General features: G+C 34.9%; 1 protein-coding gene across 4 annotated transcripts in view; it reads left to right on the forward strand.

Moving 5' to 3' along the window:
* Window positions 1-26,628, forward strand: part of AKAP6 (A-kinase anchoring protein 6) — a 252,582-nt gene that overhangs the window by 102,965 nt on the left and 122,989 nt on the right. For 3 of the 4 annotated variants that reach the window (XM_032444905.2, XM_085549107.1, XM_085549106.1), the window contains 2 exons: window positions 12,143-12,239; window positions 13,477-13,643. In XM_032444905.2, coding sequence (XP_032300796.2) covers window positions 12,143-12,239; window positions 13,477-13,643 — 264 coding nt within the window. The remainder of the gene's footprint in view (window positions 1-12,142; window positions 12,240-13,476; window positions 13,644-26,628) is intronic. The other variant, XM_032444906.2, reaches the window with a different exon arrangement.

Below are 26,628 nucleotides of genomic sequence, written 5' to 3' on the forward strand. Positions count from 1 at the left end.
GTGTGCACCTTTATACCTCTACTTTCCCCTGTAAGTTCCTAGGCTCCCAGCTGTACTCTGTGTTACATCTGCTGATAACTATTTAAATCTCGGGGTAAAAGAATTATTTTTTGTTGTTGTATTGTGAGAATGTATATGAAATATTTTATGTTTGAAGATGAATACTTAATCAAACAAGGTGGAAGTTTGGGGTGTTCTTTATGTGAAGTAAAATATCTAAAGGACAGTTCACTTTCAGTTTGATGGTATTATAATCATTTTCATGGCATACAGTGTCAGTGAAAAACCATTGCACAATTTGAAAAACAGTAATTATGCCTTTTCCTTTTGAATTTCAGGAACATATGCTATCGCATTCATTTTTATACAGCAGAATTGAATTATTAAAATACAGAACATTTTTACAATGGGAAGATAGAGTTATTTGTATTAATTGGATTGTCAACTTTTCAGTGGCCATTGTCTGACAAAAATCCTAATCTGTGTTTAAACAGAAGTCTTTGAACTAAAAATCACATTAAGCTCAATGTTAAAATTTCCCTTGATTGATCATTGTAAGACAGTGCTGATCAAGGTCTTTGGGAAGGTGCGTACACTGCTCATTTTATTCTTTTGCCAGTTAGGTCATACAGACAGTCCCACTGCCTGAGATTTGTTGAAGTAAAAGGATCTTAACACTTTTAAATTTAGGTTCCAGGCTCATGATCTCTAGTAGCAAACTAATCTAAAAAGGAAAGAAAATGTATTGGCTCTTTTCTGTAAACTGCATCTGCACTATCAAACCTTATAACTATTATTCCTCACTAATGCAAATTTTCTGGTTGTAGAAGGAGTGAAAACCCAGTAGATTAGTATTTTTATTTTTATTAGTAGAGACAAGGCCTTAGCCCTTGGCACAAATTATCAATTTCACCACCTGTGATACTGTTTTGTTGGAAGTATGTTTGTTGCAATAACAGAATTAGTGCCATAAAGAGAGAATATTTTGTATTCATGAATTAAATCTCTGCTGTCAAATTCTAAGAAAAATAAATGTGGGAACAGGAAAGCAGAAGAATGTACTCGTTCTTTTTCTTATTACTTGCTGAGGAAAGTCTTACAGAGGAATTAAGGACAAGGTTGTGAGCATCCCACAAATATTCTAATGTGTAAAGTTGTTAATTGTTTTAGGGTCCCAATGCACACAATTAGTAATGGACTCAATCTTCAATTTATTCATCACTTTTTGTCTTGCTTTTCTATATCCTTGACACTTTGAGAAACAGTGTGATGCAGACACTTCAAGACCGCTTCATTGTCAAAACCAAAAAAACCTCAAACCCTACAACACTTCTTAGAAACTTTGCATGAGGTATTGCTCACATGAGTAGTGAAATCTCTTGAAGATGATGGCCATGTGAGTTTCTGTTACAAGTGTCCCTTAAAAAAATCTTCAGCTTAAATTGTTACACTTGCCCAAACTATTGTTCTAGGTAATTCTTACATCTGATCTGGAAAGATTGTCTTCCCCAGATGTTAATCAGTGCTTTGAAGCATGTATCTAGTATCTATCTCTAAGGTCCCTTCCAACCCGCACGAGACTATGATACTATGATGATCTATGCATTGGCCAGCATCCAACAGGAGATACATGCATGAGTCTCTTGGACTGTCTGAAGGTCCCACAGTGAGAGCCCCTGAAGCAATTAGCAGCACTTCTGTGAAGGTGGTGAGACACTCAAACACTTACCTCTTCTCAGGAAGGTCTCTTGTCCCCAGTCAGCCTGTTATCTGTGCAGAGACTAGCTGGGGATGTTCTGGGCCACCAAAGGAATCAGTCATTGTTTTTTGCATGTTTTTGCACACAAACATAGTTCTGATAGCCAAATGCATGACAGTTATTAACCATAGGACACACTGGATTTTCATTCTTATATCACAGTTATAACTGAAGTCTCACCGAATGTCCCACAGTGAATAACTATGAGGTTTGATTACTATAAAATTTTCTTCAGACTGAAAGTTAGACTACAGATAGGATAAGATGTGCCAGAACAGGCAATCTTCATCTTGGTTGGTAGTATTCATTGCAAATCTATCTATCTCCCTGATTTTCAGCAGACATTCCTTTATAGTTTTAGGTAACACTGAACATGAAGCTATCAGTGAAAATATGCTCTCATGGGCCCCAGAAATAGTGACAAATTAATATTTTAGTTTTATGAGTCTTCACCATGGAGTAATGTCAGAGGAAATGGTGATGTGGAAATCAGTTCTCATCGAAACCAGTATCCTGAAGGCAGCTCTTGAGAGAAAAGCATCTATCTAGATGGGTACTGGTGTACTTTTGAAACCGGATAGACTTTCCCACCAGTTCAACAAATAATTCCCTATGTTTCTCTTGAATATTTTAGTTTGCTAAAGTGACCTCTTTATGCTTTATTAATAAAGCTATCTTGTTTTAGCACAGTAAAGAAGTAAGATAGCAAATAAGGAAATCAAAGGAACCACTGAGGAAGAGGTTTAAATGTAAGGCACTGTAGAATAGGTATGTTCACTGAGACCTGGGATTTTTAAATCTAAATTCTTAAGTTTTTAGTAGTACTCTGTTTTCTTGTTTTGCTCTTGATAGCTTCCAAATTGTGCAACATTGGGTGGCTTTTATGTGTATTTTGCCCAAAGCCATTTCTCTACTGTGTCATACTTAGAACTAGATAGTATAAGACTTTAAAGAAATAGTACAAATGAAGTTTATTTACTCAAACATTTTAATCTTTCTTGCATTATTAATAAATGTGTGCAAGCAATTTTTATTATTATGTTAAAAATATATTTAAGTGGAGTTAAAGGTAGCTAGAAATCTGGAACCAGTAGTCAGGCATTTTTACCCTAAAACTCTTATTCTTCAGAACTTCTGCAAATTAAAGTTCTGAAACATTGTGTATGGGCAACATTTTATACATATATAAATGATTAGATGTATAAAATGAAAATAATCTAAAGTATGGTAGGTGTTCCCGTAATTATGTACTTAATTTCTTATTGTTTGTTGCCACTTGCTGTTTTGAGTAGAACTGTGGCTATAAACTCCCTACATTTAAATTTGCAGTTTGCAGCAGGGCAGATGTTTCACTTTACTCTCATTGCAGCTGTGGATATATGCTGTCCTTAATAAAGATAGGAATTAGTGGATTCCTGTTCCTTTAAGGCAGCACAAAGTGGTTTGCAGCTCATTGAAGAATGGGAGATAATGACCTCCTTAAAAATAAGTCACTGTCTGTACCAAGATTTTTTGTTTCTTTGCTTTAGGCAGGAGTATCATAGAATCATAGAATGGTTTGGGTTGGAAGGGACCTTTAAGACTCATTTAATCATGCAGAAACTATCATTAGTGTTTCAAAAGGATCTGTATGTTGATTCACTCGAGCACTTACTTTTCTTTTGAATAGGAAGTTTGTCATCTCCATTCTTTAAAAAAACAAGCTCATCCTAAAGTGTGGGGGTTTTGAGAATGTTGTTATCTATAGGGAAAAGGAATGGAAGTTTTCCCGCATCTGATAGAAATATTTATGGCTACATCATTTCTCATCACTTTCTTAGCTGTAAACAGCAGACACTTTCATACAGAAATAGGTTGTATTTTTGCCTTTAGGAAATTGTGTTGGTAACATAAAGAAGCTTTTGTGGTTTTTCATGATAACTGATCATCTTATTGCAAGAAGTCTTCTATGTCTAAAAAAAAAATCATTCTTATCTCCCTGGAAAATGCTATTTCCTGAAAAACATCAGTTTAGAGAAGTATTAAATACCTGTTCTCATTGAAAGTGATGTTAAATACACATGCCTTGGGCTAATCTGCTGCCTGTCTTTGTGGTAGCAATAATAATAGTGGTTTTATTAAAGATGTTAAAGCCTCTGAAATGGCTAAGTTATGTGGTGCATTTTTCCTGTATGGACATTTCTGATGTCCATAGCAGCCAATTTAGATTTTTTCCTCAAAATATACAATAGCATCTGCAGGATGATTATGATAAAGAGTTGGAACACTGTGACTGTCCAAATCTCTTGCTTCTTTAAGTACTTAGTTTTAAATCTGTTTGGCCTATTATTAGTTTCAGTTTCTGAATGTCATGCTGTTACCATGAAAGTTCTTCTGTGCATGCATTGGCTTCTGAACCTGTCATTTTATTTAGGAACCAGTCTGCAGAGTACATTAATCAAATGTAAAAACTAAAATGAGCAGTTTTAAAATAACACATGAAAATAAAAGGACTTAATTGGAGGTTAAAAATGAACTTTAAACAAAAAGAATGCATGTATATTTTCTGTTGTATTATTTAGCTTATAAAATCTGGAAAGAAAATAACCTTTGCTTAAGCTTTTCTGTTTTCTCAGTGAAAATGAGAACATGAGAAAATGAGAACTTAATGCTGTCATTTTAGGTAGTCAACTGTACCTGTGTTACAGTCCGGAGCCACAGTGTGAACAGTTGCTGATGGTGGGAAAAAGTGTGGGTTTTCAAATGGTTTGGACTGTTCTTTTGAACAATCATTTTCCCAGAGACTGAATGACTTGAATAATGTTGAGTACCACCATGTGTAGGTGCTTTGTACAACCGTGAAGAAAAAAGGATATTGCACCTATGTATTTTATTGATGGGTGCAAGCCTCCTCAGCACTCCTTTTCTTCTGTTTGCTGCCAAACCAAATTTCCACAGTTGTGCATGATGGACCATAGGATACCATAGTAAAAGTGAACACTGTTAGCTGGGTGCATCTCTATCCCATTAGTTGTGTTATGATTTACACATACAGTGCACAAAAAGTGTCTTATTTGACAGGAGTGAGGTTGTTACTTAAAATGTTGTTCTTGTTTATTCATCTATCTGAATTATATATTTGTGGAGTAGAGAACATACAGTATTTCACTGGAGTTCTGACTTAAAAGCTTTATAGCAATTGTAGTATAATCTTGGAATGACAATTTGATAATGATCTTTACATTAATTTATCAATGTAGCAACTTTTGAGACACCTTTAGGAAAAAAAGAAACACAACACTTTGATTTCAAACTAATGTTTATTTTATTAATAGACTGTGTAATGATTATGTAGGAACTCAGTTATAATTTATGTCTATTAAAATGTATGCTGTTGCTTGTAGTTTTAGTATGCTGGTATCATGAATGGAAGTTGTGATTGGTAAATTTTTCTCTTTGCATCTCCTGTGAATTTATTTTCCATTTCTTAATTTTACAGATGTATTGGGTTAATAATTTGGAATCTCATGAATTTTATTAGACAAATTTTGCTGAGGAGGCATCAATCCTTAAATTGCATAAAACTTTTTCTCTGCAGATGTATAAAAAGAAAATTATATCTGTATTTTATTCCCATAAGATTTTATTCATACCAAAATCCTTCAAGAATTGCTCTAAAACTAGATACCGTTTTTATTTCCAAGATGTGCTTTTTGGTCTTTAAGTTAGTTTATATCCAAATTGTATGTACCCAAGTGGTGGTGTGGTTTTTTTGTTTTTTGTTTTTTGTTTTTTCCTTCTTGTTTCCCGCACCTCCTCCCCCTTAGTAACTCCATATTTGCAAAGGATATCATGCCCCATGAATTTATCTTTGGGTTGTAAAACTCTTTATTTTCTGCATATGGTAGGACAGCATAATATAAACATCTTTGTTTCAATAGTTGTTTTTGCAAGTGGTAGGTCTGCAGGTGGAAAAGACGTACTTAGAAACATATGAAATCAGCAGTCAAATGTCATCTAGATAGAAAAAGGAGTCAGAAGACACTGATTTTTGAAGATAATTTCCTGAGTGTTTCTAGAAATTCAGAAAGGATCAAGGACAGTTGTCCAGGGTTGACTATTAGATGTGTGGCTCACCCTGCTTATGACCATTTTGTCCATTTGACTTCCTACCTTTGCACTTCCATCACTGTTGATAATAATGTTTTATTATCTGTTGATAATAATGAAACTAAGACTTGATTTGGGAAGCGTTAAGTTAACATTTTATTAAAAATGTGTATTATGTAGACATGCAATGATGAATAGAAATTTATGTAGTGAAACTCAAAAAAGAGATTAGAATATGCAGCAGAAAAAATTGCATGAGCTTAGAATATGAAATATTGATATATCTGCTAAAATAGCTTAAGATTTCTATACTAAATTGGCAAAAAGGCTTGTAGAGCTGAGATGACTGTCCTTTTTTCTGATATCTAGAACTATGCATTTCAAAACTTGGGTAAATTGCCTAAGTGATGACAAATTCAAGGAGGAACAAGAAACAGAAATTGGAGGCCCTAAGTTATTTACAGAATCAGAGAAGTGCAGGGGTTGGAAGGGACCTCTGGAGATCAATCCCCTAGTCCAGTCCCCTTCTAAAGAAAGTTTCCCACAGCAGGTCGCATGGGAAAATGCCCAGGTGGGTCTTGAATATCTCCAGAAAGAGAGACTCCACCACCTCTCTGGGCAGCATATTTCAGTGCTCTGTCACCTTCAAAGTGAAGAAGGTTTTTTTGTTTGTTTGTTTTTTTCCTTCTTATGTTCACATGGAACTTCCTACGTTCCAGTTTGGGCTTATTGCCCCTTGTTCTGTTGCTGGTTCCACCTTTCTGACACCTTCCCTTTAGATATTTATTTAAGGGTAGGAAAGCCATGCTATTCACATTTAAGAGGTAATAAAGGGGCAAAACATTGATTTCCTAAAACTGTAATGTCAGAGGCTGTGGGCAGAGAAAAGAGATGAGGTGGTTTCACAGAGGTGTAAGTTATTGCTGGACTACTTGGAATAGAGCCTGCCCCTTCGCATGTAGGGTCTGGCTGGTCAGAAACTCTGTGGAACGTGAAAGACTTAGGGTATTGCACTGTCAGCTCGCTGCATTGGAGTCCTCACTTCTGCATCTTTTGCAGTCGAAATTTAAAGGTCTCCAGGGATCAGAGCTTTCACTGTTTCCCTTAGGAGATTATTACACAATCTAATAGATCTGGCTTTCAAGGGAAATTTCCCTTGTATTTATCTTAAATTTTCTCTCTCTTAATTTAATTCCATTAGTCTCATCCACTGTATCCTCTTATAATGTACTGTGCTAACAAGTCTTCTTTCTGCTTGGCATTCAAATTAGAATCATTGACTCACCGAATATCCAGAGTTAGAAGGAACCCACAAGAATCACTGAGTCCAGCTCCCGGCTCCCCACAATTTATGTTCATATAAAAACGATAGTGATATCTCTTTCTCTTAATCATCATTTAGTCGGTCTTCTTTGTTTCTCATAGTCTTCTGCCATTTAGACCTTTTAACACATTTTGCTTCCTCTTCACAAAACTTCCACCAGTTTCTCTGTTTATAAATATGCTTGGACAAAAAGTTCAGTTGAGACAAATGAAAGTTGGAGAATATGCATCACTGATTGAAAGCTAAAATCATCAGAGAAGTTTCTGTAATTGTCCTATACTGGACATTTTGACAAGTAGAAAAACTTTTTTTTTTTCCTGTTGCCCTGAAGTTACTTTGTATTTATATAGCTTAAAACTGAATATGTATTACATAGAGCACAGGTTACTTCCCAGTTCACAGCACAAATTTTGTCAGAAGTCTGGTAGTGCTAACAAAGTATCTTCGGTGTCTTTAGAACAAAGCTGTACCAGAACTGCTTTATTCAACAGAGTGACAAATATTTGCAAAAATGTTACAGAGAAGGCATATGTGAGCAGAGTAGGTCTCCAAAATTAATCAGCGTGCTGGTTCATGTTGTATGACTGCTGGTACACCTCAAGAAAAAGAGGTATCAGTTGTATCCAAGTTGATCACGCATCTTAATATTATGATTGAATGGTGAGTTGAAGTGCTTCTTAAGGTTCACTGTCTTGATCTGGCAATAGGCATGTAGAGCTGTGTCATTTGAACTGTTCTATGGTTTTTAGGTTCACATGATATCAGACTGCTTACCTGTCTTTCAGAGACAGAAATTACACAAGAAATACTTTGTTGAACATACAATGAATTAAAAAAAAAAAAAAAAAAGGCATATGTTTATAGAAAGTCTATGTATCCCTGGGAATAAAAGTATTTATTGGTTGACTGTCCTTACTGAGGATAAGAATAGGTGAAGACCCCAGCTGTGTTTTACCAAATTATGAGGATTTATTAAGAACAGAGGGTTGTGAGACAGTGAAAGATTGGGAATCAGATGCTCAAAATGTATATAGCATGTGATACCTGTATAACAGAGTTTTCCAAATTTAAATATCTGAAGCCAGAAAACAAATCCTCAAGGGAACTACCAAAAATATTTTTTTCAGATATTCTTCCACAGTTGTGCAGACAATAAGATGTGAGGAAAGATTAGAATATGTTGGGAATACAGTCTTTTTCTTTTTTTCTTTTTCTTTTTTCTTTTTTTTTTTTCTTTTCTTTTTTTTTTTCAGAGCAGAGGACAGTTAAATTTTATTTAAAAAATAAAAATAAAAGGAAGTCTCAGGGCATTCAGAGACTTGTGTAGATCAGGAGATGCTGCTTTTTTCCTATTGTGATTCTGGAGCATTCATAGAATGCTGGTTGGAAGAGACCTCTAAGATCTTCTAGCCCAGCTGTCCACCTACCACCAATATTTTCTCACTAAACCGTGTTCTTTAGTACCACATCTAAACATTTCTTGAACACCTCCTGGGACAGTGATTCCACCACCATCCTGGGCAGCCCATTCCAGTACCTGACCACTCTCTTTGACAGAAGAATTTTTTCCTAACATCCAACCTGAATCTCCCCTGATGCCCTCTGGTCCTATTGCTAGTTACATGGGAGAAGAGGCCAACCTCTGCTTGGCCACAGCCTCCTTCCCAGAGCTCCCTTTATCCTCCTCTTCTCCAGACTAAATAATCCCAGTTCCCTCAGCCACTCCTCACATAACTTGTTCTCCAGACCCCTTATGAGCTTCTTTGCCCTTCCCTAGACACACTGCAGGGCTTCAGTATGTCTTTCTTGTAGTGAGTTGCCCAAAAGTGAGCACAGTACTCAAGGTGCAGCCTCACTAGAGCTGAATACAGAGGGACAATCACCTTCTTTGTCCTTTCTGGCAACCCTATTTCAGATAAAAGCTAGGATGCCATTGGCTTTCTTGGCTACCTGGTTTTGTTATCCAGTGAATCATCAGGTTTTCTAAAACTCAGGGCTTAGCTTGATTTTTTGAAGCAGAGCTCCTTTGCCTCCATGTTGTCACCAGGAGACAGCACTCCTGGAACTTAATACTTGTCACTTTTGGAGTCTTTATTTACAGTTTCTATCTTCAATAAAATGGTGTGATACTTGTCTCTCTTTTGTGCTAAATAAGAACAGTTGATAGTTATATGTTGGTGTATGGTGACTATAGGAAATAAGTGCAGAGAACTTCATAAGGTAATTTTGCTTGTTGCAGCTTGTAAACTGCATTATATATCCTTACTGCTAGGGATGACATTAATGTGTTGTTTTAAAAGCAGCTGCCAGGCCATTGCCCATGCATTTTCCATAATGTATATGTGCTCATGTATGATATTTAGACTGCTCCATAGCTGCAAATGTGTCTGGAAAAATGGCTGTGATTAATTGACTTCCCTTTTCTTCTCCTTTCCTCTTCTCAGATGCAAGAGCTCAGTTCATTATCAGGGAAGATCAGAGGAGAGGAACAGAGTACCTAGGTCACACGTTGTTAGAGTTACAAATTTCCAAATGCCCTATGTAAAGAGTAGGGAATGGGAAATATCCAGGATGGGAGAAGTCCTCTGTTTGAAGGCCCTTCTACATTACAACTGTTTGCTCTGAATTTGCTTTTTTCTGTGTAGATTTGTATATATGTATATAAATATAGGTAGATTTACATATAAATGTAATATTATTACACTGTCAACTCTGCCTTTTTTATGTGTCACATTTTCAGTCAGGTGATCATGAGGAACCATGAGCACTGATGCACTCTTTCCAGTGTTCCTTGTCCAATTCTTTTTGTTAGGAAATTTTCACTCATAAGAACTTATATATATATGCATGCAATTTGAAAGCCAAAACTCACACTTCAGTACATCAGCTGACAACATCCTTTGCTTCTGTTGCTATTTATACTTAAAAAAAATAGTTTGCTCCTTTTGATGTGTATGTGCTGATAAGAGTTTATTTCTGCTAAATTTTATGTATGTTCACAGTATTTGTGGCACGCATAATTTATCCATAAAATCAGAATTTTGTGCAAGGAGAATATTGCTAGTCAGAACCCAAAGTTTGGCTCCATCTTTATTCATCATATTTTACTTCTTCAGTTAACATTATTACTGGTTAATAGGTGCACCTGAAAATCAAGCTGTATTGTAGTATCTGGTGCCTTATGTTAAATGAATCTTTTATAGGACAGAAAGTCCTGTTTTTTTCCTAATGAAAAAGAATACCTCATCTTTTCCAATTTTCCTGTCAAACACATCCACATCATCTTGAGACACTACCACATCCAGCTGCATCTATACTCAACTTCAATTATATGAAATTAGACAACGTACTCTCAGGTCCTTTAGGTTCCCTTTTGCTGTGTGAGGCACACGCATAGTGCATTTCCTGTGAAGTGCATGATTATAAACTATTCAGTACAAGCCTGTTTTAAGTAAACAGTAAATTAAATATTGTCAGTGCTTGTTCAGACAGGCTCTTATAAAGGGAAAAGAACTTCTAGGTTCGGGTTCGTAAATCTCTAGATTTAAGAACAGGCCAGTCAAATTTCAGGCATCATTTTTCCTTTTTAACTTGGCTCACCAGTTGTTCAACAGCTGGTTCACAACATTATTTTCCGATGCTTATACGTGGAAAACTGGAATAGGCAAAATGCTGAAGGTACTCAATTTCAGTGGAAAATTCTCAAAAATATTCTGTTGCTAACTGTCAGGTAGACTGCTGCTTGAAAGACTGCTAAGGGTCTACATTTCAATGTTCCTCTTTCAACCATGACAAATATAGTGAAAAAACATCATTTTGTTACAGTTGTGGCTATATTATTTTCTGTTATGCCAATCAACCTGACTACAGGCGTTAGGGCAGAAGAAATATGGTCACTTTCCTAAGATATGAGGACTTCTAAGTATTTTTCTGGTATCTTCAATACTAGAATACTTGGTAGTATGTGGAGAAATATAAATAAGCTTTATAAAATCCAGAAGCTACAAATCTGCACTCACAAAGTCTACTTTAATCACTGCCAGTTAATTCATTCCCAAGAAAAAGCGAAACTCTTTTCTTCCAGGGAGTCAAATATTGTTTTCATTCATTCTGTAGGCATTTCAAAGAGAACAAGGGTTGCATGTGTGTGTTCAGGGCTGCATGATTGATGATTAAATATAGCAAGAACTCCTTTCTTTATTGTATTTTATTTCTCTTTCTTTCATGCAAGTATGAGTGAGAAACTCTGCCAACTAATTCACAAATTATTCCAACTAAATTATCAGTGGTGTACAAAATGTCATAACACAGTAGATTGTGTTTCCAGTTCATCTTTCTATTAACAGCTTTCAGTACAATAAAAAAGACACAAAACTGAACAACTAATAAAAATATTAGAGCAAAAAGGATGAAAAATACTTGCTTTCAAAATTAAGAATGTAGAGATCTAAAGCAATGTGATCTGTTCTTTGAAAATGGATTTGAGAGCTAATGCTGAAATAATAGAGTCGTATGAGTGTACACAAGGCCAATATGTTCAATGCTGTTATTTTTTTATAGTTTCATAAATAGTTGTATCACCAACATTTCAAAGAAATCTGAAAAAACAGAGCTCATATGTGATGACATAAATTCAGCGTATTTTATAGGACGCTGTTACTCCAGATATAGCCTACAGGTTGTGACTTTTCATAAAAGCTAATGAATTTCTAGATTTGTCAGCTGTTTCAGCTCAGATGTACTTTGCTGATCTAATGGAAACATTTTGAGCCCAGATCCAAAAATATCAATAGCTTTTAGTATCGCAGATTAGTTGGGCTATTGGGTAAATGGGGATGTGGTTTTTGATAAAAAACAGAAGTAGTTTTGTATGTGTGTTTTATAAGAACTGCCTCTTCAGTGTTTGATGCTGAGATTTTTCTTTTTTTTCTTTTTTCTTTTTTTCTTTCTTTTTTTTTTTTTTTTTCCAGAGTTTTAAGTTGAATGTTGATAGCCACTGTGCTTTAAAAGATGCAGTGGTAGAGGAAGGACGTCAACTTCTTGAGCTTATTGTATCTCACAAATCAGGTAAATCCTTCTGAAATATTGCAAGTCTTTATATCTCCAGACTATTAAAGAATGAAGAAGCATTGCTGTAAATTACTGCATATATTCACTTCCTTATGTATTATTAATATTTGCATTATCAGATTGACCTTCAAGATTTATAAATGTTTCATATACTGCATACAATGCAGTGATACTTATAAAATGAAATACTGCCTGCAAATAGTCTGTTCATTTTATTTTGGTCTTGCTGCTCAGTTGAGTTTCAATTGAAATCACATCAGTGAAAACTTTACATTGACACATTCTTTGATGTAGGTGCTATGGAAATAACATTAAGATAATGAATTAGGATTTGAAATATATAGATATATATTTTTACATACCCTGTATGGGTAATTGCATTGGTAAAACTTTATTTTGTCTCTTAAACTAATCCTTACATGATTTTAATATATTTATGAGGAATAGATTAAAATTAAAAATGCCTTTTTCCTTTGGTTAGGCTTGTCTTTTTCTGCAGGGTCCTTAAATTAAGGGGAGGGGAGAGAGATGCTGATATCCCTTTCTCTTTCCCCACTAACCCCTATATTTTTAGATATTTGCACAACTTGTATGGTAATAGGGTCTTAATCAGCATATATTGCTAGGTAATGCCATCTTTGTCTTGCATGCATTTCACCTGAGTAGAGGTTATCCCCCCTTTTACAATTTTCTGATTGTGTTATACATTGTGCCCCTTTTGTTTCACAGACTCAGGCAGACCTCTGTAATGTTAAAGCTGTAGGAAGTCACTGACTGCTATGCATAGACCAAAAGGGTATAGAAGCTGTAGCAGAGAAGGGTACAGCATGTCATGCTATACTTGGAAAGTTGTAATATGTAAACTACTGATAATGTGAACTGATGAAGGTAGGAAAAAAGATGTTTGGTAGATTATGATATGTTTAAGGATTAGATATTAGAGGGTGAGCTTACCAAAGCTTTTCCTATTGCAGTCACAGTTTATGCGGGATTTTCCTTTTCTTAAAACCTTTGGCATAAACACAATAAAAATTTAAAATGATGGTCAAAATAAATTTTACCCTATAGCATTATTTACAGTGTGGACAATAGTAATGCTTGTACTCATTTCTGAGAAAATACACTAAATTTCACGTTCTGTTTATTTAAATATCCTGCTAATTCTTTGATTAAGAAATAATATTTAAAGATGAAATTGAGCTTACAACTTATTTTTTTTCCCTTCGTTTTGGAGAAGGACTGAAGGACATGCTGCAGATGATTGCAAGTCAATGGAAGGAGCTACAGAGGCAAATCAAACGGCAACACAGCTGGATTCTTAGGGCTCTGGATATCATCAAAGCAGAGATACTGGCTACTGATGTGTCTGCAGAGAATGAGGAAGGGACTGGGAGCCCTAAGGTAAGTGGCTTGAAGTTTGGCTTATTTCCTCTTATTTCCGTCTTCTTTTGAACTAGGCACCACTGAAGTTTTCTTTCCACCCTAAGGCTTTTCATTTCTACTGGGTAAACTTTTTTTTTTTTTTTTCTATAAACAAAATGAAATGCCTTTCTCTGAAACAATAAAAAATCTTAGAACTTTCAAGTTTTCCTGGAAGACCTTTCTCATTTTGTGCAGAGTGACATGAGGGGGAACATAAAACATTTAGTAAACAAAACATAAAGCATCTTTAACATGAATAATCAGAATGGTTTTAAATTGTTTTGTTGCAACTATAAATCACTATAATCAGTGCAATCACTCAGCTCTGACATCCATTAGCCGCTTGGTTACAGCAAATTAACAAAGAAGAGAGAAAGTGATTCATTATCTCATTCCTGTTAATGACTATCAGATGCATTGCTTAATTAGGGGATGGCCATTGTAGTGGGAAGAAGGTCATATGCCTTTTCACAAATCTTTTTCCTCTAAGTCTTCCATAATAGTGCATGTGCTGAATACAACAAGTACTTCAAGAATAAAGTATTGACACCTATAACCATTTTGTGGATATTAATTATCAAAGAGGGCTGTAGTTCTTACCAGCTGCTGAACTTCAAACTTCTAAGAGCACTTTGAATACAATGTGTACTAATTCAAATTAGCACAAGCAGTGAAAGGACACTGCACAAACCACAAACTTATGGCATAGGGTCCCTGCCCTTGTATTAATATTAATAGAAAAGATGGTTGAGAGGTGGTGGTGGAAGGTGCAATGTGTTTTTTCCATTGCATCCTAAGCAATGAATAATACAGGAGGGAGTCTAGTAACTCTAAGATTTTGGCATGCTGCAGCCTGAAATCAAGTTTCCTGTTTCTAGAAATAAGAGGCGCTTGTACTGAGTAGATTTGATCTGGGAACTAGACAATTCTTTGTATTGGTATTCACTGCTTTCTAGAGATCAGTCTAGTTTTTGGCTAGAATGTTGCTGAATGTTCTGATATTTTCTCATAATACAAGAAAAAACTATAGGCAGGAAATGCTATTTGAACTAATATGGCTAGTCACTTATGTGGTCCAAAATGATCCAGTATCTCATAGTTTTTTAGTTTAGGAATTAGGTGGTGGAGCAATTCTTGGTTTTCACACTTAGGTAAACAACTTAGCCCAAAGTTGTCTTTACCCCCCAGTAATATATCCCTGTGCCTCTGAACAGCTTCTCTCTTCTGTGGCCACACACCTAACTGCTCTGTCAAATTCATTACATAAAAAGTGTTCTAAAATCCAGCTTGATTTTGCTGTGAAAATTATGGAAATCTGAACATAGAATGATTACATTTAAATATTTGGTTAAAAAGTGAATGTAAAAATGAATGTATAGATTTTGTTTCAGTATTTTCTTATGAGGATAGGTAGCTGCTCCTTGCCTAACCCTTTTTATCATAGAGATAGGAACCTGAAGCAATACTTTTGTGACAACATCTGTATAAATAAAACCAGAATTTTCAGTTTTTTTCATTAATTAAATCATATTCCTATATGGTTCTTGTAGGTATGGGCAGTAGTGCTGTCAAATATACTTATTCATGCTGAAAGATTAACTAAAATTAAAATACAGTTGGTATTACAACTGTAGATTTCAGTTTGCATTTATTTCAAAAGCCAAAAGGAACCTGAGAAGTATAATAGAAAATCTAAAGATTATATCTAGAGGGTATTTTTCTTTTTTGACTTGTTTGAGAAACTACAGAAACAGTGTTGGCATTAGAAATCTGTGAAGAAATAGGAAAAGGAGAAATTTCAAAGACCCTAGGAAACCTTTCCCTTAGGAGTTTTTAAATGTGTTTTTATAGCTCTATGGCATCTTTTCTGCAAGGAATAGAGTTGAAAGGAGAGAGGGAGATTCTGCACTCTAGAAATACATCATAAACATTTGTATTGAAGAATTCATGTTTTGCTTATGAGATTATTTATTTTATTGTATGTATTTTTCATGGCAGCTTGTATTTTTGAATTCAGTGTAGCAATTGCTGTAGAAGACTTGAGGGTTTTTAAATATTTCTGATACCTAAACTCTTCTAATATACTGAGTTCTTTGTATTAGCTCTTAGAAATGCAGTAAGATTTCCTTTTACATATTTACCAAAACTGTTACTTTGTCATGTTAATAAATAAATTTTAAAAAATTACTACTTTATTCATCTTAAATTGGATTTTGTAGATTTTGAGTTTTCTACTCCACTGAGAAATACCTTTAAAAATAAATCTCAGAATTGCCATTATGCATTTCAACAAGATATGTAATCTAACATTACTAGCTATGTTTCATATGATATATATGTCATCCTTTTAGAAGGACAGTTATTTAGCAATAAGGGATTTCTTCTGATAGTAAGTAATGTTCCAAAATACCTGGAAATGAGGAGGAATATTTGTGTCCACCATGTGCATATCTGCTTTTTTCCATCTTCTCGTGGGGTCTCAGACTGCTTGTTTTATAACTGACATCTTAGTGTGGCCAGTAGCTCTCCATCAAGAAAGGCCTATGGGAACAGTATTGCTGTCAATAAACAGCGGTAATGAAAAATAATGCAATGTACTTTATGTACTTTGAACCAGTGAGTGTTACTGCCCTAGTATGATACTGGCCTATTTAATTCCTGGTTTAGTTCATTGCTTACTTAGAAATCTTAATGGCATTTGTCCAAAATGAACATTTAACTTCATTCAAAGTTGTATGAAATAGTGCCACATACAAGTTTGATTTTCAGTATGTTTTTGGACAATTAGCTCATGTCCATAAGTTTCAGCTGTGTGATTTTATTCTGCAAGAAAAGATTTCAGGGCATAACATCAGAAATTAAGCTAGTAGATTAAAAGAAAATAGTATACTCTAGAAATATGAATGTAGTCTATACTTCTGGACTTATTCCTTTCCAGAATTATTACTGTATTATTGAAAAAAAATTGTACTTCTGTATTCTAGCTTCAGAGGAATAACTATAAGAACGTGCCTAGTGCTTAGAACATTGAAATTTTGCTTAGTTGTCACAGGTAAAAAACACTCCTGGGAAGATTGTCTTACCTCTATAAATACTATGTCTGTCAGTATGTTAATGATAGAAGCAGTAAACATTTGAGGAACATTAGAAGATGTGAAAACTTTAAATAAGGTAAACCTAGAATAGTCAAATTGGTAGATAGATCTACTCAAGTGTTGGAAGTGGTTAAACAAACCTCTGTCTAAATGGAAAAAGAAGACCAGCGTAATTTCCCCTTCATATGTAATTAAACATCCCACGTTTTCAGCATCATCTCCCACTCAGTTGTGCATAATCTTACAGTTTTCAGCCATTCTAAACAAAGTCTTCCATATACAGAAAAGTGATTTGCATAAAAAGAAATGAAAACTTGCTGAAGCTATTTAATATCTAACCACAGTTTACAATTCTGGGAACTGTCCTTGACAGTTTTATAGTGACACTGGTCTCAGACCTAGTGGGTGGAATAAACACTGTAGTCAGGAACAATTACATGCTGTTCAGTATTATGAGACTAAATTTGCAAAACGGAGAACAAAGAGAGGGAATGCTCAACCTTTCTTCCTAAGAAAGATGCTGTAGCCCTTTAATCATCTTTGTGGCCCTCCTCTGAGCTATATCCAATTGTTCCAATTGTGTAGGGAACCTGCTTTGGCAGGGGGGTTGGACTCGATGATCTCTAGAGGTTCCTTCCAACCCCTGCAATTCTGTGATTCTGTGATTCTGTTCTGCGTTCTTATGCTGGGGGCTGCAGGCCTGGACACAGTACTGCAGATGATGCCTCACAAAGGTGGAGTGAGAGAACTCAGTATCTAGTGCTTTCACTTACATGACTACTTTGAAAACTGAATTTTTTTTGGTGTAGTCTTTGTTGGAGTATTGCAGGTAGAATGGCTCCACTTAGAAGTTGTTAGATGGTACATTCTTTTATTTAGTTGCTCCTGGCAAAAGGGCAGGAATAGGATATGCTAGAGGGATCATTTTACTTAGACTGATGAAGTTTCCTAAGTCACAGGAGACTTCTAAAACTTTACACTCAAAACTGAATTTATTTCTCTTGCAGTCTCTCTTCCCCTCTTCCATGTTCACAAGTTGAGAATCTGATGCATACATTAAATCCTGTATCTTGTGTACTAAAATGGCAAGTAACTAGTGATCACTCAATCAGTTACAATTTGATAGATAATGAAATGAAAATCAGACTTAAATCTCTGGCATTGAACATATATCTTGAAAGGGACTTTTGTCTGATGATACACATACTGATCTGGACTCTGTTTATTTCATGGCTTAATAAAGTATTTTCTTGGAAAATGAATGGATACGGAGAGTTGGTGCTGGTGATTTAGTAGAGGGCATTTTCTCTAATGTGTTCATAAAGAGCAACATTCCCATCTAGACATGAGAAAGTTATCTGCCTTTACTGCAACACCTTGCAGATCCGACAGTGAACCAAAATTCCAAACGTCTTTATCCACACCTTCTTCTAGCACAGTAGTTACCATCTGCCATCTAAATTCTTTGCAGACTAAGCTGAATGTATTTGTGTCTTCCGTTCGGAACAACTGCAGAGCACTGGGTACAGTTAAATGGTTACTACTTTTCACTGCTGAATATCAGTACATTTCTGCAACAGAGTTATTTATTGACAAAACCTGTGCTTTGCCAAGAAAGCTTCTCTCTTTATCATACTTTGAAGGGAAATTTTCTTCAGATAAGCAGAAGCTTTCAAAAACCCATACAAAACCAAAGAAGTCATATAATCTCTGTACAGAATGTTTCCTATAGATTTCTGACTCAGAGCAATCTTAAACTGATATGTTACAAACAGAATAATATTCACCAAAACCTTCTCTTCATCATAAAAAAGCTAAGATTCTTCTCCCTTCTATTTTCTATGTAACTTGCCATACAGAAATTATAGAGTAGAGCAAGTTCTTGCTTAGATAAAATGCTTCAACTGGGCAGGTGGTTTTGGGGTGAAAATTATGACTTTCCAATCTTGTAGAATTTGACTTTCAGGGTCATTAAACCAAGGTAAATGTAAAGCTTCTCTATATCACTAGTAAATATATATATTTTGTTAGGCTTTCATGAAACTGTTTCCCTGAAGTCTGATGTTAAGCAAACTTGGCTTCCATTTGAGCTCAAATATAGTCTTCTGTATGACACTACTTCCTGGTACATGACATAATTTTAATAAACTTCAACAAGCCAGATTTCTAAAACTGTTCCAGAGCTCTTCATAATTTTCTATTTAATCTAAAAGTTACCTCTCTGGTTTATTAAGCTGCATACCAAGTATAAAATGTAAGAAGCCAAATTGCATCCACAATTAGGTACAGTATTCAATCCTGTTATAAAACATATGCACATTTTTAATCCAACATATTCTAATATTTACTGCGAAAAAATTGAAAGCTGTATAGCAACTGAAAATGTGAACAAGGACTGCAACGTCTCTGTGGTCTTATGCTTCTGTATTTTTCACAGATTGGTGATTCCAGATATTGTGTATTGATTACATTTTGCTAACCCTAGACTCTTCAACTGACCATCACTTTTAATTGAAACAGTTATGCTGAAACATTTAGTAGCAAAGATATTACAAATTTTGACTTTTAGAATAGGAAGTCTAGTTTCTATCAAAGCATAGATCAAGTTCAGTTTGAAAGATGTTTTAAATCTAAATCACTCCACTGAGAACAAGTTCAGACTGAGAACTTGATGAGAACAGATATTTAAACTGCCATATGCCCAGGGGGCAAATTTTATCATAATGCTATTTGCATCTCTGAACACTATTATCTGAAACTCTGAAAGTATATTAGGCTGTTGTAACTTTACATGTGGACGAACTCTGACAAGTTTTATTTGGCCAGAATTCCTAATTGGGTTTGGCCTACATTTGAAAATGTAGAAACATGAGTGCATGTGTGAGTATGAGCACATTTATCTTAAATCAGTTAATCTAAGTATTAACTACTTAATGGCATTTGTTTTATGTTTTTGTCTGTGTCCTTTCTACTTTCTCACTACAACTGTACTGATGCATTTTGTTCTGTAATTTTTAATAGAAAGTATTTCCAGTAGTGAATATTGGTGGAAGACTTCTCTCATTCATATCTGCCTACTTCACATGCTTCTCAGATTTTTAGAGAAAGCCATATTTAATGAGTTTTTGGTAATACAAATGACTACTGAAAACTAGTCATCTCCCACTGTAAAACTGAAGCTTACTGTATCCTTCACCCATAAAGGCAGGATTGCCTACTAGAAGTATTGCTTTTCCCCCATTCTGTGTGTGCTTAGAATTTGCCCATTCAAAGCCAAGTTCACATCGCCAAAGGAGAAACAAAGCCTTTTTAATTGACCTGTTAATCCAGTCATAATTCAGAAAATGATGGAATGTGCTAGAAAAAAAAATCATAAATAAGCAAATAAAAGGAAGGACGCCTCATTGACTGAAAATGGTGAACAAATTTGTGGTTGTAAATAGTAACAAATAGGAAGAATAGTAAGAGATAGTAATCACTAGCGAAGCAAATTATTTGATATTTGGGATCTCTTCTGTTACCTTTCATTTTTCTTATTCTTGCTCACCTGCACTCTGCGTCATCTGTTATTCTCCAAAACAGTTCAGGATTTCCCCAGGATCACAAGCAAAGCACGCAGATGTGTATGGAGACACTTTTTACTGTCTCAGTTATTCCTGTCAAAATCCAGGTGCAATGTGCAGGCAGGTGTGAAGGCCAGCTTTTTGTAGCTATCGTAGTTGCTTTGCAGACCAGAATGGTTCTGATATGCTCAAATAAATCTGAATGTGTGTTCTACCCATATGCTGTTTACCAATCACTACGATGATAAGTATTTCAGACTATATGCAGATAACATGGTCTAAAGAGCCATGGGATGAGCTTACAGGACTCCTTTACTTTCACTGTTTTGCCTGTCTGACTCTGACAGTGCAAGCTTAAGTGAGGTAAACTCGTCTTCCTGCCTGTACTGCAGTGCTTTTTCTTTTTGGTGTCAAATTGTTGCACAATATTTTATCTTTTAAAAAAATTATGACTATGAAGCAAACTTTCCATTTTTAATACAGCCTCTTAGAAACTCTGTAATTTATACACAAATTGCAACTTAATATGGATGCTATTGCCAATTGTAATTATGAAAGACTTTTGCTTCAGTTAAAAACATTCTATCTTTGTCATTTTATTAAAATTATATCGCTGCTCTGAAAACAAAAATTACTTCTTTATGCAATTGAAGAGTGACTGGCATGGCACTCCTCTGATCTTTCAAAAGAAATTTTACTTTCATTGTATTTGTGCATTAAATTGAGTGTTCATATCTACAGAATAAACTAACATCTTATAAATATTACTCTGTTTAATTATCAGTTCAATATTTGAGTTTTTGCTGTTATGGTTGATGTCTAAGAGTGATTAAATGTGTAATAGAGAACAAAAGGAACATTGATATGAACAAAGATACTGATAGATAAAGGTAAATTTTGTCTTCTGCATATTTTTAATCTTTTAAAAATATTTTAATTACATTTATATTCAGTGTGTTTGGGTGGCTTTTCCTTTTTTTTTTTTTTTTTTTTTTTTTTTTTTCTGTTCAGCTCCAATTTTTGTTATTCAGAGCATCTTCTAGCAGTGATTTAATCTGCAGAATCTTTCAGTTCTAGTCTCAGCTGTATACATAAAACAGCTATTCTTCTCTGTGGTGGTCACAAAAGGGAATTAAGGTAAAACTGTTTTTTAAAGGAAAAATCTAGTTGGACATCCTGCATTTTAAATAAGACTTGTTTTTAAATGTTTTGTAGCAGAGTACACTTGGTTACACTTAAGCTTTAGATTCAGAGCAGTGTTATAGATTTTGCTGTTTTTTAAGCTGTACTATTAGAAAACAACAGAATATGTGTTATTATGTGATCCGATTTCTTTATATGTGTCTTCAATATGGCAAAATAAGCAACAGTTTCAGTCAAGCACTAAGTAAAAGCATATGCAAGTTTGTATGTCAGCTCTAGTAGCTTGTGGATAATCCTACCATTATATCAAACTCTTCAGTATTTTGACAGAATTTTTAATTAAGCCTTGCGTATACTATCTCAGTTGAGCTTCACTCATTACTAAACTACCCAGGGTAGTGTAAACAAATATGGAAGATGCTCTGGGGAGACAGCATCACATTAGGAAGGTAGACCTGTTCCTTATACTCCTGGAAGAAACTGTGGAAAAATAAATGTAGTAGTAGTGTACTTAGCCTTATCCCATGGGCAGTTGTAAACATTAATAACAGTTAACCTGTGATGGCTTTAAATGTAACAAGGGATTTCTGACCAGGAGGCAGGTGGTATACCATATTCTTTTATAATCACCCTGTAGTATGCTTTATGAACCATCATCAGGCCTGAGTGAAAGAATAGCTCATCTGGGCATGTACACTTCATTTCTTTATCCTCTTTTTCTTCTTTACAGTCATATTATAGAAAGAGCTGTGTGTTTGGAACAGAAGGCAAAATTAATTCTTCAGTTTATGAGGCCTAAGAACATCACATGTGTGGTTGATGCTGACAGGTCATATCCCCTATGAGATGGAGGAAAATGGGGTGGAATCAGAAAGAAAAATACAGAGGATTAAGTGCTTAAGAGTTTTGTACCATGTTCTGAAATGCTGTCTTAAAGCTATAATACACTTTAGAAGTCTGGAATGGTGCAGTTATGGTTGCTTACATTTGAGATCTGACACTTCAGTTCAGCAAAGAGAGGCAAGAAAGAGGTGACAGTAAATTTACCTGGAGACTGCAGTGGTAAGAATTAACCTGTACAGGATATGCTTCCTACATTTGAGGTACAAGAGTTGAGAGCATTGTGTAGTAACCAACTAGTATTAGAACTGAAATATATAAAGGGAAATGCAAGGATATTTACTATTTTATAAACTCTGGATGTAGTAAGATGAAATAGCCCCAAAACAAGAAGTGGCACTGTGTGTCCAGGCATTTACTTCTTCATTTCACAATGAATGTGTTAGTTTGCAACACTGTTTATTTTTGTTATTAACCAGTCAACAACAATCAAGTTTAAAAGTTACTTCCGTAGGTTTCTACTCTAATAAAATGCTTTTAAAATATATTGTTTATCTGTTGGACAAGCCCTGTATTAAGGAAATAAATAGAACATATTTAGGTTTGTATTTTTCCTAGTTAATTCATTTGGGACTTGACTCTTAAAGGTAGATATTTCATGAAGCAGCTGTATTTATCTCACTGGAGCTACTCCTGACAAATATTACTAACAAGGTTTCTGTTTGTAGAATATAAGCTAGTTAAAATAATTTTAAAAATGAAAATGAAAAATGTTGATTTCTGATTCAGTAAATCCTAGCAGTACTATTGCAAGTTTGTTTGTAATTCTTGAAAAACATTAAAATTAACTTTTCTTCCATTTACGTAATGTGTATAACTAAACTTCCTTCCTACTGTGAGACAGTTTCATTTATTGTTATTTGTAAACAGCTTAGTAAAGATGCATAGTGGATTAGTCTAGAAACTCCTTGAACAGTTTCTTTTGAAATAACACTACATACGTTAAGCTCAATTACACATCCAAACAGCCACAGCACACTTTTGGTAATTTATTCATTGATTTAACATAGTACCCAGAAGAGTCATGCCTGCTGTCAATTTTGTAATATATTATGTTTTAAATATACTCATGCTCACCCATGCACGCCATTAAGGTGTGCATAAACCTGTGTTTTTCTCTCTTGACAGCTATAAATGTTTGTTATTATTACACAAAACATATGTTCATGTTGTTTTTGTCTAAATTATTCTATCTGGGGCTATAAAGTTTTAATGTTATTAGTTGCCCTTAGAATTTTAATGTTTCACTGCTGTAACCTTCTTAGGATTTCTCTGCAATTAAATAGAATCTATTTCAGTAGAGCCTGGAAGAACAATATATTTTATACAAATAATAAAAAAATCCCATCTTGCTCCATTTTCTTCCAGTGTAGTAAAGTGTTTACTTGACAGAGTTCTGTATAAAGCAGTTTACCTGTAGTGTTTTCCAGGTCTGAACACGGCTTTATACTTTCCTACAGTCTTGCTAAAAAATAAAAAATAAATAAAATCCAGCATCAGAGATGTAAGCAATTTGAACTGAAGGTCCCCTGCCTGTTGTGTTCTGCTGTCCCCTTACTCAGTAGCATTCTTTACAGAAGAAACATCAACCAACATGAGAGAGATAATATTAAGAGAGAGAATATTAAAAGAAAAGCTGATTTTTTGGGCAGTGGCCAAATGTAGATAAATCATTTGTCCAAATATCTCCTTTGTTGTCATCTAAATAACAGCAGTGTTGACAATAGCAAAACATATCACACTCCCCAATTTTGATTTTCAAGGTAGTATTTTAAAAGAGCAGATAGGAATATGGCCAAGATCTTAAGAGCTATTTACTGTTTTTAAATGAGTGAATGACTCATTGTAGTGCATTATTTTCAGTATACAGGACTGAGGCATTATATAGACTGCTTTTTATTGTAAATGATGCTATAATACTCTCTCACAGAGCACATAATAACTGAGTGCCAGATAATTTTTAAATACTGGGTTTTTGCCTTATTTGTATGTATAGAACACTGGTGTTTCTTCTAGAACCCTCAAGTTTTGTTCCACAGTCTCCCTTTGTGTGTTGAAGAGCAGAAACACTGAGGAGAACATTTAAATTAAACTAATTATAATATGCTTTCTCAACATGATTAGGCAAGAGTTGTTTGTTTGTTTGTTTGTTTGGTATTTCTTTTTTTGATTGGTTTTGTTGGTTTTTCTTATTTAGGAAGAAATGTTGTATGTGGCTCAATTTGTGTAAAATGTGCTTAAGATACTTAAATCTGGACATTTGAATTGGAAGGTGCTTCTTGGATTACAAAACTATTATTAAAAACCTGAAATCAGAATGATTTGCCTAACATCTTTAGGAAAGGTACAAGGACATAGTAGATAGAATTAGTGGTACTTATGAATACTTGATAAATTTGACATACACCATACTTTAGTTCCAGAATGCCTTTTGTAAAAAAGAATTTTTACATTCTACAGACCAAGAAGGTGAGCCAGAGTGATGAATTTGCAGACCATTTACAGAGTCATCAGGAGTTTTGGCTTCCAGTCTCATGTTTAGGTTGCTCAGACACTCTTGCTCACTCTTTCAGAGTATCAAAGATCCATTTATATCCAATGCTACCAGGACTCTGCCAAAAGGATTTGTCTTTATGAAAATTAGTTCTGTCCACGTAAATGTAATTGATTTTGTCTCCCCTCCTTTCCCTTCTCTTCCTTTATTTATTCCTTTATTCCACTTCTTTTCTACTTCTGAATCTTTGTCTTTTTTATTCTTTTTCTCTCTCATTTTACCGAGGTATCTCAAACCTGCCCTCAGAACTGCTGTGTCTTACAGGATCACATTTGCTGCACACAAACAATTTCAGAACACCATAATTCTCAAGATTTTAATGGTATCTGAGGTTTTTCCAATTACACGGTGAACTTCTACTTTGGAAAGAATAAGACTGCAGCCTTCTGTCATCAGAGCTGAAAAGACAATAATAGAAAAAATTTACCATTTGTTGAAGAATAGAGATAACAGGGAAAAAAGCAGTGTGTCAAGGTACTTAGTTAAACAATAATCTCTTACAGAGTGCTCATTACTTCTAAATAATTGACTGTATTGGAAGAAAGGTTTCTATGCGAGGAGAGGTTCAAGAAGGTCAGTTATCTAGTGGTAATGACCGTAGCGGTCATTAGAGGGTATTAATGCTATTAAGAACAGAACTTTAACTTTTTATTGAAGTTTTTATTTAAATTATATTAACTTTGATTCAACTTTTAATTGAGGTGCAACCATCCAAATTCTATAGTCAGGAACCAAGATGTAATGAACATAAAATTGCATGTTCCTCTGATAGGCGGATGGGTGTTTAATATATTATAATTTCAAGAGTCTCTACTGAGCTGTTATTAGTATAAAGCTATTCATAGGTATTCTGTCAGAATTATGGTTGGGTGACTGATTCAAGAACAAATCCTTGCTGGTATATATGGTATATTTTTTGAGTCAAAAAGTACACCTTTTTACAAATACAATTGCATATGATCTCAAAAGACTTGCTGAATTAAAGCAAAAATCCTTTGTTGCCTAAAATCATCTGTCTTACAACCTGATGCATGGTGCCAGAGGCACTGAATTTGTTCTGAATTGAGTTTATTGTTCCATACTAAGCTCAGTACTTGTTATACAGGGAGTGTTCTGCTGCAAGTAAGCATGGATGCTATTAACTGTTGTACTTGCTACCACTGTAAGAGTAAGGGCATGGCTAGGACTCCCAGGAACCTGAAGTATGTGCTACTAGGTGATTAAGCAAGTACGTCTGTAGTCCTCCTTCTCCATCTTCCCATGTTGTTTTTTTTTTCTCTGGAGAATCTTATGAATGGGCAGCTGAGTAGGTCGAGAATACTGGAGGGCTGAGAAGAGATATAAGAGAATGAGGGGAGTGGAGGGATGTCGTATCTCATGCCACCTTGGAACAGAATTTTTTGTCTCTGCCCGTCTAAACTGAGGACAGAGTAACATGCTTTAAAATAACAGCAGAAAAACTAACATGATAGCAGAACAAAATGCTGAACACTCCACTCACACTGGGTGATGATGAGCAGAAGAATGATATGATATGATAGGAGCTAATCGCATTGCTTACTGCATGTCTGGGCAGGTGCTAAGAGACTTTGGTAAGAAAGGAACAGCAGAGCTGTACAGAATCTTCCATGCTGTCATGGCAACTTTTCAGGGTAAAATTTGAACGCCAAAAGCTATGTTGCATTTATTAAAAACTGACATTAAAAGAT

Source organism: Coturnix japonica, chromosome 5 (genome assembly GCF_054131305.1).
Source record: "Coturnix japonica strain WE chromosome 5, WE-NBRP24, whole genome shotgun sequence".
Taxonomy (NCBI): Eukaryota; Metazoa; Chordata; class Aves; order Galliformes; family Phasianidae; genus Coturnix; species Coturnix japonica.